The sequence below is a fragment of the Phyllopteryx taeniolatus genome, chromosome 5, assembly GCF_024500385.1.
Source record: "Phyllopteryx taeniolatus isolate TA_2022b chromosome 5, UOR_Ptae_1.2, whole genome shotgun sequence".
Taxonomy (NCBI): domain Eukaryota; kingdom Metazoa; phylum Chordata; class Actinopteri; order Syngnathiformes; family Syngnathidae; genus Phyllopteryx; species Phyllopteryx taeniolatus.
The window spans coordinates 30,995,721-31,008,720 of record NC_084506.1 but is presented as its reverse complement, the minus strand read 5'-3'; the positions used below and the strand labels follow the sequence as shown (position 1 = coordinate 31,008,720).

Sequence of the window (13,000 nt, the reverse complement as noted above, 5' to 3'; positions counted from 1 at the left end):
TTGTGACTGGAAAAGGAGCTTGATGTGGTTTATATTATTAATGTTTTAATGAGAAGGGAAATTCAAACGCTCAAACAATTGAAGTGGGAAATTCCTAAAATGACACACGCAATAGCTTCCTTTGCTTGTATGTAAACAAAGCATGAGACTAGCTGACCTCCACTCCTCCCTCAGGAATGCTATTAAACAGGTTAAAGTTGGCACAATATTTTGACACAGCACTACCTCTCTCCACAGGACGATCTACAGTACGTAGTCATCCAACATTGTTGGTATTCTACCCTTCAATACATATTCTAACGATCTATATCAGAATGTCAGCCAGCTGGCCCGTTCAAAAAATAGCTCACTAGTGATGGGACATGCATTGCGATTTCCTAGGAATGATGGAAACGTGATCATCTAAAAATGTAAACACTTGCAGAGATTTATAAAAAACAAGGGCTCTATTTTCGTGACTAGCACTAATACAGCTCCGCCCATGGCGTAACTCTGCGAGGAGGCGGGCTAGACCCGGTTTTGGTAGTTTCGTGGACCGGCATACCGCAGCGCTTTCAAAATGGGCCGTCTGCGCTGGTGTGGGCATCACCACAGCCGAGTGCAAACCCATCCCATCAAACCGGCTTCTTTCATTCTTTTTAAAAGCGCTGCAAATATACTCCCACATGGAGCTGTTTCTGTATTCGGTAGAGGAGTCAACGATTCGTAAATTGACTGAAGAATTGAATGTTAGCGGGTACCCTCATTAAATACTGAATCAGCTGGTGAAAAGCCGGCGGCGGTACGAAAATATGTGTGCGGACATTAATGATATATATACCCTCCAATGATTCTTCATTTCCATCCCCCAGCGCTCCGATAAACAATCATGATGATCATAATAATGTGTTCAAATAATTCATTTCTAAAATGATTCAGAGGGTTCGATCCATGCTGTTCATATACAGCCCCAATTCCAATGAAGTTGGGACATTGAGTTAAACATAAATAAAAACTGAATACAATGATTTGCAAATCATGTTCAACATATATTTAATTGAATACACTACAAAGACAAGATATTTCATGTGCAAACTGATAAACTTTATTGTTTGTCACCTCTTTGTGAACAAGTGCTTGAGAAAATAGTTGAACAGTTTAAGGACAATGTTCCTCAATGTACAATTGCAAGGAATTTAGGGATTTCATCATCTACGGTCCATAATATCATCAAAAGGTTCAGAGAATCTGGAGAAATCACTGCATGTAAGCGGCAAGGCCGCAAACCAACATTGAATGCCCGTGACCTTCGATCCCTCAGGCGGCACTGCATCAAAAACCGACATCAATGTTTAAAGGATATCACCACACGGGCTCAGGAACACTTCAGAAAACCAATGTCAGTAAATACTGTTCGGCGCTACATCCGTAAGTGCAACTTGAAACTCTACTATGCAAAGCAAAAGCCATTTATCAAAAACCCCCAGAAACGCCGCCGGCTTCTCGGGGCCCGAGCTCATCTAAGATGGATTGATGCAAAGTGGAAAAGTGTTCTGTGGTCTGACGAGTCCACATTTCAAATTGTTTTTGGAGATTGTGGACATCGTGTCCTCCGGGGCAAAGAGGAAAAGAACCATTCGGACTGTTATGGAAGCAAAGTTCAAAAGCCAGCATCTGTGATGGTATGGGGCTATGTTAGTGCCAATGACATGGGTAACTTACACATCTGTGAAGGCAACATTAATGCTGAAAGGTACATACAGGTTTTGGAGAAACATGCTGCCATCCAAGCAACGTCTTTGTCATGGACGCCCCTGCTTATTTCAGCAAGACAATGCCAAACCAAATTCTGCACGTGTTACAACAGCGTGGCTTCGTAGTAAAAGCGTGCGGGTACTAGACTGGCCTGCCTGCAGTCCAGACCTGTCTCCCATTGAAAATGTGTGGTGCATTATGAAGCGTAAAATACGACAACAGAGACCCCGGACTGTTGAACAGCTGAAGCTGTACATCAAGCAAGAATGGGAAAGAATTCCACCTACTAAGCTTCAACAATTACTGTCCTCAGTTCCCAAACGTTTATTGAATGTTTTTAAAAGAAAGCGTGATGTAACACAATGCTAAACATGACCCTGTCCCAGCTTTTTTGGAATGTGTTGCAGCCATAAAATTCTGAGTTAATGATTATTTGCTAAAAACAATCAAGTTTACCAGTTTGAACATGAAATATCTTGTCTTTGTAGTGTATTCAATTAAATATAGGTTGAACATGATTTGCAAATCATTGTATTCTGTTTTTATTTATGTTCAACACAACATTGGAATTGGGGTTGTATTTATGAATGAAATCTCATGTCTGTGGCGCTCGTGTATCTGTTTGCCTGCACTTTGAACAAATTCACCAAAATTGCATTGGCCCAGTGGTCTACGTTGCACCACAAATTAGCCATGCTCTGAGCAAGGTGTAAGTTTCAGTCACCAAATTGTCACGTGTTCTGGGCTGATGTCAAAGGACACACCCTCGTTGCGTCGGTATGCCCATCTTGGCCAAGACCAGTCTACCAGTGAGCCTTGCACTTGTATGAAAACCAAAATATCCCACAATTTGTGCTCCGGTACACATTGGACAGCCTACACAACTGGAGCCCAAAGTTTTACTTATTGATATTCATCTGTCTCATTTCTTGTTAAATCGTTGATAATTATTGTGAAGAATCATGAACATGATCAGTGTTTTCACGTGGATGCATATCATTCATTACTAACACAATTAAATGTATCAAACTGGTAGCCCGGGGCAATTCTCGGATGAGAGGTTTAGGGGTGGTTCACCAACCCCCAAAATGGGATACAAACGCAGGAACAAACCATTTTCGAGGCAATGGCGGAGGGTGTTTATTTATGTATTGCTTAAATATTACGTTACAACCAAGCACTGTGGTTTTCCACATTTCTAGGTTGTTTGAAAATAAACCCACATTTTTACCTCTCAAATTTTATGGGTGCCGAGATTCATTTTAAACGGGACTTCAGCACCACCTAAAACAGCCTACAAATGCCTACGCTGGTAGCCCTATGCATTACCGAAGAAGGAGCACTCAGTTTCCAAAAGGTTGGTGACCCCAGATCTACCTTTCTTCCTCTTCTCTTTGTCAATCACATGACTGCGGCAGTGCTGTGCTCACCCTCGGGTTCTGTTTATCAAGAGGAGGTTGAGGTAAGATTTTTACTGGCTTGAATCACAATCCTTATGTTTGACTATTTAGAATATCCATGCCTCATTGTGTGGATTGTTGTGTCAGATTAGATGATCTGCGCCACCGGCTGATTTCAGTGTACAGCTACGATCCTGCAGATGAAGACCACCATTGGGAGGACGGTACACTAGTCACCAAGAGCTGAATGTATGTAAACAAGGTCACTCATATCAATAACTAGTGGACGATAGCGTGTGCTCACAACAAAATGACCACTTGGATCAAAAATCTAATACAAAAGCTGCATAAAAAACTTCCATTACATTTGACATTTACATTTACAATGTATTATAAAAAAAAAGTGCATATTTAGACATAATGTTATGTCCATATATTACACATAATACAACATCCATCAACATGACAGTCAAGTATTAGTAACATCTCTCAATAGGATGTAGTGCAACTGCAACCACAATAATAAACGTATTATTTTAATAAATCACAATATTATGACATTCCAAATTGCCGTCTGAATGAAACGACACTCCAGCAACTTGAAGAAAAGCTTATCAAGAAAACTTTTGACTCCCTGTATGTGGCCTGGCCTGAAGTCCAATTAGGGTTGTCCATGTACTGCATGTGCACCAATAGACACTAGATGGCGCCGTTAGCACATACTATGAATGCCTAATTTGAGTTAAATCAGAAGTGGCCAAAGTGTGCCCCATGTTAATCCGGCCTCCGAACATTTAAATCATTCATGAGAGCGGCAATATATATATATATATATATATATATATATATATATATATATTGCCGCTCTCATGAATATATATATATATATATATTTTTTTTTATATATAAAAATTACTATTTTTCCTCCCTTCAAACTGGTTTATTAAAATGTATTTTTTTAAATGATTGATTTTATTTATTTATTATTGATTGATTGATTGTAAATAACAGAATAAAAAAATTTAGTGAAACTAAAAAATATATATTGTTCATAACTGGTCCATTAAAAAAAATATTAATTGGTAGTTTTTATTAATTGCTATTCATTCATCTCATGAAGTAATCCGGTATATGCACAACCCACTGTAAAACAGCTACAATATCTTTTTTTAAACACAAGATGTATCCACAGAGCCACCAAAGATGACAATGGACTGTGTTCATCTTTACAGGAATCGTATCATATTTGTATAAATAAATGATATTCATGCTTTTAACGTTTGTCCGAAGACACCAGCCACAAAGGAAACCAACATTTTTGCAAACAATCGTGCCATCAATCCAAGTTACGTACACATACGTAGGAAGTCAGTTATCACGTGTTCAGCGTGACGTTCGGCGAAGAGCGGATGAATTCATTGATGTATTGCAAATAGGATGAAAGCATTTGTAAAATAAACATTTTTATTTGTACATACAATTATTGTTATGAAATAATTAGTTCACAAAAAATGTATCATTTTTAAATCTCAAAGCCATTTGAGATGTCAGTAAAATAAACCATTTGACATGTTTAGATCTTTTTATTTAATGGTTAATTATTATTTATTTTTTTACATAATTTGTATTCATTTATCTCATCAAATAACTGCTTGATTGTTGTAAATAAAATTAAATATTCGTAACCTATACAATTGGACATATTTAACTTGTTTTATTGATTTGCTTTATTAAACAATTTAAGTGTGATTAAATTCAAGCTACATATATTCTAGATAAAGTAAAACTGAGAGTCAAACATTATTTCATTACACCATTTTACATATCTAATTTCCCTCACGGAATGAATAAAGTATCTATCTATCTATCTATTGATCGATCGATCATACCTGATCCATAAATGATCTGGCCTCACCGATCTGTTTTTAAAAATCAAACATGACTCTTGAACGCAAAAGTTTGCCCACGCCCTTTGAGTTGAACGCTGTTACGTGTGTCTATTAATAAAATCCCAAAGAGTTAATTGAGCCTGCGTTGAATGGCGTCTACAAGAGGGTTAAAAAGAAGCACACCTGTTTCTGCTTGGCAATCAGTCGGTGTATAAATTTTGGACGCTCATCTTCATTGTCATCTGGGGCCTCTCACACAAAGATGGCAGCACAACGAAAGCAGCGGTAATATATGATTGGAATCATCTGTTCTTTCCCTACTCATTGTATAGTTGTTGTTTTAAAAAAAAAAAAAATATTAGACTGTATAGGTTACTCAAAATTCGTATATACTGGTTCGAGAGTACAGAATGAGTGAGGGATGTGCTTGCTACTTCCAATGTTTGTGTAGTGAGCGATATGGTTCAACATTTGACCAAGTTCTGAATGACAACGCTAGGAATTTGGGAGTTATGTTGTCAGTAGTTAAATTTTTTTTTATTCATGCATGCCTATAAATGCAACACTTGTTTTTGTTCCTTTCTTGATAAAAGCTCTCAAGACTTGTTCTTTGTACGTTAAAGTCTTATTTCTCCAATATGGTTGATGAATCTGTTTAGTGAGCAATTTTTATTATTTTTTTCTTTTGCTATACATTTTAGAATGACCTTTCATTGTGAGCACCCTGAGGTACACCTGTACAATCATGCCATCTAGTCAGCATCTTGATCTGCTGCACCTGTGAGGTGGATGGATAATCTTGGCAAAGGACAAGTGCTCACTAACACAGATTTAGGAAGACATTTAAGAAAAATAGGCCTTTTTGTGTACAGTACATAGAACCAATTTTTATTTTTTATTTTTTTTTTTTTTTGGCCCAGTGAGTCAAAATCAGAAAAGGTGACACATCAGCAGTCTGGTCAATTTTCTTTATTTTGAACAAACTATTTGAACCTTTCTGTTACGTGTGGCAAGTAACACAGACAATTTCTTCCTGTAGCCTCACTCTGACTTCTGTCATGATGGCTGCAGTTCTGTTCCTCTCAGCCTTGGGACAGCGGGACAGCCTCCTGTGTTACTTCTGCCCGTTGCAGCCTAAAGAGGCCCCGTGTCCCAACATCACCACGGAGTGCCCGCCAGGCCAGCGCTGCACTACCTCCAGGGGCTACTACGGCGTGGTCCACGTGCTGTCCGCCCAGGGCTGCTTGGACGCCCAGCTGTGCGGCACCAGCCAGGTGGTCTCCCACATGGGGGTGGAGTTCCTGGCGAGGCACAGTTGCTGCTGTAAGGACAAATGCAATGTGGCGCCCACGTCCAAAGCCATACTGAAGCTGCTGCTGGGCATGATCATGGAGAAGGCGTATGCCAACGCCACTCGTGCTCTGAGGGAGCAGCTTCGGGGTTCTTGTGGAGATGATCCCAGTAGCCCGGCGCCATCGGCCTCTGTGCCATAGTGTTTACAGTGTACATGATTAAAGGAGAGGCCTGATAGCCACGGGTGCTCGCCTGCTGCATGTCTCATCACTGTCATCATGCATTTGTTTTTAGCAAGAATCCCAATCATGATGTTTTGTTGTGTATTGCTCCAGAGAGAAAAAAGGTGGATTTGCCAACCCTCCTCCTGGATTCTACATTTAATAAAAGCAGTTAAAGAAACTGTCCACGTTTTGTAAATGTCTCTTCACAAATTATTACAAACATGGCGATGTGATTACAAAATTAGTAGCTGCAGTTTTTTTAAACATTTCATCTCCATAAATGTCTTGACATGACTATGATTAGTTGTCCATATTTGATACTGCAGTTTTGCTAAGTCTTTTTTTTTTTTTTTTTTTTTTTTTGTAGCTCTTCAACAGAACCTATTCCATCAACAGTGTACCTGAACTACTCTTGTGTGTCAAACTTTTGTTGTGGGCCACATTGTAGTTATGGGCTGTTGTGACTATCTCACAAAGCAATTTTTAAGTGTTTCCAAATTAAATTAGAAACAGTGTGGTATCTAAAGGAAACATTTTTTCACTTGCGCTGTTAACTAGAGTGGACTAAATCCCTTATTTTGCATGAGTGATTTAAAGGTTTAGTGTAATAGTGGTCAAAATGTCAAATCTAGAATTTCATGAAAGAACATTCAGTTATGCTAATATGCAGATGCACTGGCACCCAAGCTTAAAAAAAAAAAAAAAAAGCCATGTGTAATGATAGATTGCCCCTATATGTCAAATTTCTGAATTAAACCTTGATTTAGAACATTATCTTTCTCTAATTCATTTCTAAACTTAAAATGACAAAATGGAATAAAACCAAAACTTTCAGTGGCTCAATTTATATTAAAATTGGATTTGGTTAAAAAAAAAAAAAAAAGTGAAGAAAATTGCAATTTTGAAAGTTTTTCAGCCGAAATGCAAGAAACATGACATAGACGTGCTTTAGTGGGCCACATAAAGTCATGCAAAGGGCTGGACCTGGCCCCTTGGCCTTAAGTTTGACACCACACTCTAAAATCATTAAAAACGTTGATAGCCACTGAATACGTAGAACTCTCACATATCTCACCAATTGCTTTTGTATTTTTTTTTTTTTTTGCAAAAAGACTGGACACCCTGTATTTCAAGCAGGTGTGTGTGTGTGAAAGTGAAGGTGTGGCCTGCATGTGAAGACTCTCAGTGGTCAGTCAGGCTTGATGAAGACGAGCATCTGCAATGCTTTGCTTTCCCAAACAAACATCCACTTCCAAAACGGGCGCCATGTAAGTTTCGCTTCTATTACTTGTAAAGACGGCTTCGCTGTGCACGTTATTTGGGCTCAGGGCGACAGCGATCCGAAAGCGGTCGCACCTGTTTGTATGACACATGATTACACCCTGAGAGATTTGACGTGAGGACGACTTCCCGAAGTGTGACTCGAAGGAAAATAAGCAATAAGCAGACTCCTGCTTTTACTCATAAATGCTCAAACTGAATACTTTGAGTTTTGTGCTCACTTTGTCCTGGGACTCTTATGAAAGATAATGGATAAAGTAGTGAAAAATAAATTAACCTCACTTGGTACCAACAAAAAAAGTCATTGGTTCGCTTGTTAGCAGGATTACATGGACATCGATTTAACCAATTTTTATTAAGTATTTATATTTATACATTTTGGAAAAAGGGTTGCATACAGGACAGATTGTTTTGTTTGTTAAAGGTTTACCATATTTTAAATGTTTAGCAAGTTTTTCAACTGTAACTTTCAATTTTCAATGAGTTCGTCAAGCATTTTCGATTTAGTGAGGATGTGTCAGCAGGGCGAACTCAATCCGCATGCTTGGCTCACAGTTCTGACGTTCAGAATTTGAATCTTGGCTCCAGCATGTTCTTCCTGTTCTCCAGTTACTCCTGCTTCCTCTCACATTCTAAAAAGATGCATGTTTAATACATTGAAGACTCTAAATGGGCAAGTGACGTAAATAATTGTTGGTCTATATGTGCCCTGCAATTGACTGCCGACCAGTCTAGTGTAGTGCTGTGGTGTACTGTATATATATATATACATACATACATGGTTGAACTGGTTAGCACATCTGCCTCACAGTTCTGAGGACCAGGGTTCAAATCCCGGCCCCGCCTGGACTTTGCATGTTCTCCCCGTCCCTGTGTGGGTTTTCTCCGGTTTCCTCCCCTATTCCAAAGACATGCACGGTAGGTTAATTAGAAACTCTAAATCGCCCGTAGGTGTGAATGTGAGTGCGAATGGTTGTTTGTTTATATGTGCCCTGCGATTGGCTGGTGACCAGTTCAGGGTGCTGGGATAGGCTCCAGCACGCCCGCGACTCGAATGAGGATATTTTATTTCTTTATTTTTTATCCTGAATAACAAAAAAACTTTCCAAAGAGGCAGCTTTCAATGGCTGATGTACTGTAGCTATATTGTGATAATACAAAGACAGGAAATGGGTGAGAAATGAAGGGGAGAGTGGATAGTGGGGAGACTGTCATCAATGACAGCCCCACTCATTGACTGTGCTCATGCATTTCGGCGACAGAGACCCTCCATGCTTTGTTTTTCAGCAACAGGTTCATCCATCCATCCATCAATTTTCGTTATCGTTTATCCTCACTAGGGTCGCGGGCTGCCGGAGCCTATCCCGGCTATCTTTGGGTGGGAGGCGGGGTACACCCTGAACAGGTCGCCAGCCAATCGCAGGGCACATAGAAACAAAAAAGCATCCGCACTCACATTCACCCCTACGGGCTATTTAGAGTCTTCAATCAACCTAGCACGCATGTTTTTGGGATGTGGGACGAAACCGGAGTACCCGGAGAAAACCCACACAGGCACGGGGAGAACATGCAAACTCCACACAGGCGGCGCCGGGATTTGAACCCCGGTCCTCAGAACTGCGAAGCAGATGTGCTAACCAGTCGTTCACCGTGCCGGCGCAACAGGTTTATATGAAATTATTCTTACTATATTGAAGTCTTATTGTAAGTATGTATTCGGTGTGGCTTGGAACCCGGAAATTGAATTTTTGTTGTGAAAGCTCACGTGATACGACTTGCGTGTGAGCTGGAGCCTATCCTTGCTGACTTTGGGCGAGAGGCAGGGTACACCCTGGACTGGCCACCAGCCAATTGCAGGACACATCGTCACTATTGGGCGGAAACCTTCTATGTCCAAAACTGGTCAATATCCTAGTTTATTGCAAATCTATACTTTTGGACAGTCCCCATGTGGGTCTGTTATTTAATGATTTATTTAACAAATTATTGACCACTCTAAAGTGTTACAAATGGCTTTGACGATGAATGTTAATAGCTCATCAAACATGCATTTTTTGGGGGTTTCCTGAAATGTGATAGTTTTGGAGATACATGGTTCCCACCTGACGGCAGCCTTATAATCAAACAAGCATTCACACCAATGGATGAGTGTGTTCAATGAGCATAAAATGCATTTTGGGAATATGGGAGGAAGCCAGAGTACCTGGTGAACTGAAAACCAATGCAGGTACAGGGAGAACGTGCAAATTCCACACAGGAAGGCCGGAGCAGAGATTCAAACCCGTGACCTCTCAACTGTGAGGCAGACTTGCTAACCAAAGTCCACCGTGGTCCTAGAGAGTTGAAGGTGTATGAGGTAAAAAAAAAACCAAAAAACATTGGTATCTTGGTCCCTTGCATTGCATTCTTGAAATTGCAATACTGGAATGGACTCTAATTCTGTATTCTAACAGCCAAAACATAAAGCTGCCTTGTCTCGTCTTGCTTCAGGGCGACCATGCGGCAGCTCCTTCAAGTTGCCACATTCTTCTTCTACCTCATGCCCTCTGCGCTGTGCGGCAACTTGCGCTGCTTCTTCAGGCCCATCCTGGAGAAGGACTACGAATTGGAGTCCATCGTGACCGAGTGCCCCCCGGATGAGGTATGCTTCAAAGCTGAGGGTCGCTACGGCAACTTCAGCGCTCTGTCCGCAAAGGGCTGCCTGCCGAAGAGCGTGTGTAGCCTGGAGCACGACCTGTCATACAAAGGGGTTGTCTACAAGATGCGCTACGCTTGCTGTGACCGGCCATATTGCAACGGCTGTATGGGCCTCTTTGCCAACACCTTCTTCATCACCGTAGCACTTGTGACTGTTGCTGTGATGGTCGGAAGCTGAGGTCCAGTGAACGTCATGCGTCGGGTTATCACATTTTCAGCATGGACTTATGTGGCGGGCTATCTGGAGACACTGAGCTGTAGATTTTTAAGGTGTTTTATTATTTCTTTCTTTTTAACAAAGCTGTTTTTAGAATAGCATTTCCAGGGAATGAAAGTTTAATAAACCATGGTTTGTGTCACAAAATTCCACGCATTCGAAAAATGCCTAACAGGTCAGTCACCTCAATGAAATTGATAAGGGTGAAGAATTTAGTCACGTGGTCACCCGATAAACTAACACTTAACTTGTATTTCTCCTCCTTCTTCTTCTCTTTCTTCTTTGTAATTTCCGGAAGTCTGTGGAACCATGCTGCCTCTCACAGGTCAGTCTTGGTAGTATGCCACATACTGTCGGCTGACAGTTCCGATGTCCGTGGTGCGCTGCGCTGGTCAATTTGAGTATAGCATACCCCGCCATTTGCAGCCCGCCATCTGTTGTTTAGCAGCCCACAACATACTAAGAATTACATTTGAAGTGAAAAAAGAAAAAAGGGAGGGAGGGGGGATGGTTTCGCGATACCCACATCCCCCATAGGTGCAGTGCCCCTGACAAGTGCCTCAATTGCTATTAATAAATTGGTATTATATAGAGCTTTTCGACTTTTACAAAATGCAAATAGACTATTTGCAACTAAAATAGTAACAAAATGTCTCTATAACGCCCCAGTTAATATATTTCAGTTTCAGAAGCACAAATGATTTGCTCTACTTTCTGCTCAGTGTCAAGGTCCCGTTTGTGAACATCTGCCATTCTTGCTCCTCAAGTAACTGCTTTCAAAATGGTCAGCTGACTACAGATTAGTCTCGTTTTGGATGTGCACAGTCCAGGGGCCGAGTTAGAAGTATTTACTGTAATTGGGATACACGGCCACAGGCCACCCCAAAACCAGGAAAAATCCTAAGCGATTTGCCTCATCACCTTTGGCGGTAAATCAGTGAAGAGTTGAAGCAAGGTGTACAATATGAGGTTTGGGCAGTTCTTTATTTCCCTTTTATAAGGCTGCTGGGTCTCCCCATAGTGGATATACATGTATGTACAGGAGTTTGCAAGACTGGAGTTACACTGAGGGCAGAGGGTCCATATTACACAGACTTCAAAAAACAACACATAGAGAACCTCACCTCCAGGTATCAGTAATCAGCAGAGAAGATGGAGGAAAGGGGGAACAGCACAAGAGAAGAGGGGAGATAATGCAGTAGAACAACTTGACTGGACTGCCTAATAACTTAACAACTTGAAAATAACATACATTTCACGCACAGTGCATCTTAAATAGGTCACGTGAGGAGCCATATACCATAAATATCTGTATTCTTCGGGAGCCAACATATATAAAATGTTTTTTTTTTTGTTTTTTTTTTTTAAGTGAACAAAAAACATTGTTCAGTCTGTCATATTTTGAATGTTTTTTTTCCCCCCATCTTTTGTTCTGCTCTGTGGAATTTCCACTCTGCCCTCACCGGCCCGATCCAGAAAATGGGGGGGAAAGGAAGCCGAACCCAGCGCCCCACCCCCTCTCAAAAGCATATGAATTAGTAGAAAACAAACAAACAAACAAATGAACAAACACCACAGTCAATTCAGCACAAAAAGAACCCACAGACACACAAGAACAGCAAGAACACAGTATTATAGTTTCAACCCCACCCCCCCAACGCTTCATAACCGCTAGTTTCTCTTCATGGTCCATATTGTAGTCGTGGTCTTTCTCCTGGCGTACGGACTGGCGGCTTGGAGCCATCCTCCCCTGGCGGCTCAGTGGGATTGGGAAGGTAAGTCTCCAAATTGGCCGGTCAGTTCAGCAGTGATATAGTATCTCTCCATTTCACAGTGTGGTTGGAAAAGGAGGTGGGGAAATGAAAAGGGGGAGGAGGGGATTTACAGGAGAGGGAGCCAGGGAGGAAGAGGAACCACAACAACACTTAGAAAACAATTAGAAACCCTGACCGTCCATGGTAGAACGTAAACAAAATGGCCGCGACACTCCTGTCTTCTGAGCTTCATCCACACCTAAGCATTGTGGGCAGGAGATGGGTAGGATTTTGGCTAAAGCATGAATTGGATTTGGTGTTTACGTTGTCGGGAGAAACAGGGATGAGTGTGGACGGGTCAATGTGTGATTGGCAGGTCAGAGGGGGGCAAAATCCCGTCTCCGGAAGCTCAGGCGTGCTGCAGCAGTGCCCGCCGCTTGCGGTTGTAGTAGTGACGCAAGCCGCTTTGTCTGGCAAAGTTCATCATGTAGTTTTGTTTGCGGGTGCTGTT

The 13,000-nt window shown here is 41.2% G+C and overlaps 3 protein-coding genes across 4 annotated transcripts in view; 2 read left to right on the top strand and 1 right to left on the bottom strand.

The window, feature by feature from the left end:
- The first annotated feature begins 5,185 nt into the window (after nucleotides 1-5,185).
- Nucleotides 5,186-6,719, top strand: LOC133477936 (protein Bouncer-like). The gene is made up of 2 exons (XM_061773305.1): nucleotides 5,186-5,308; nucleotides 6,063-6,719. Exons 1-2 carry the CDS (start codon nucleotides 5,286-5,288, stop codon nucleotides 6,514-6,516), a joined length of 477 nt encoding a protein of 158 aa, XP_061629289.1. The 5' UTR covers nucleotides 5,186-5,285; the 3' UTR covers nucleotides 6,517-6,719.
- A 970-nt stretch (nucleotides 6,720-7,689) lies between these two features.
- bncr (bouncer) lies at nucleotides 7,690-11,712 on the top strand. The gene is made up of 2 exons (XM_061774855.1): nucleotides 7,690-7,808; nucleotides 10,312-11,712. The coding sequence occupies exons 1-2, from the start codon at nucleotides 7,762-7,764 to the stop codon at nucleotides 10,694-10,696; spliced, it is 432 nt and encodes a 143-aa protein (XP_061630839.1). The 5' UTR covers nucleotides 7,690-7,761; the 3' UTR covers nucleotides 10,697-11,712.
- Nucleotides 11,701-13,000, bottom strand: part of reln (reelin) — a 99,477-nt gene continuing 98,177 nt past the window's right edge. For both annotated transcript variants that reach the window (XM_061774850.1, XM_061774851.1), the window contains exon 65: nucleotides 11,701-12,995. The gene's annotated coding sequence lies outside the window, so the exon portion shown is untranslated. The remainder of the gene's footprint in view (nucleotides 12,996-13,000) is intronic.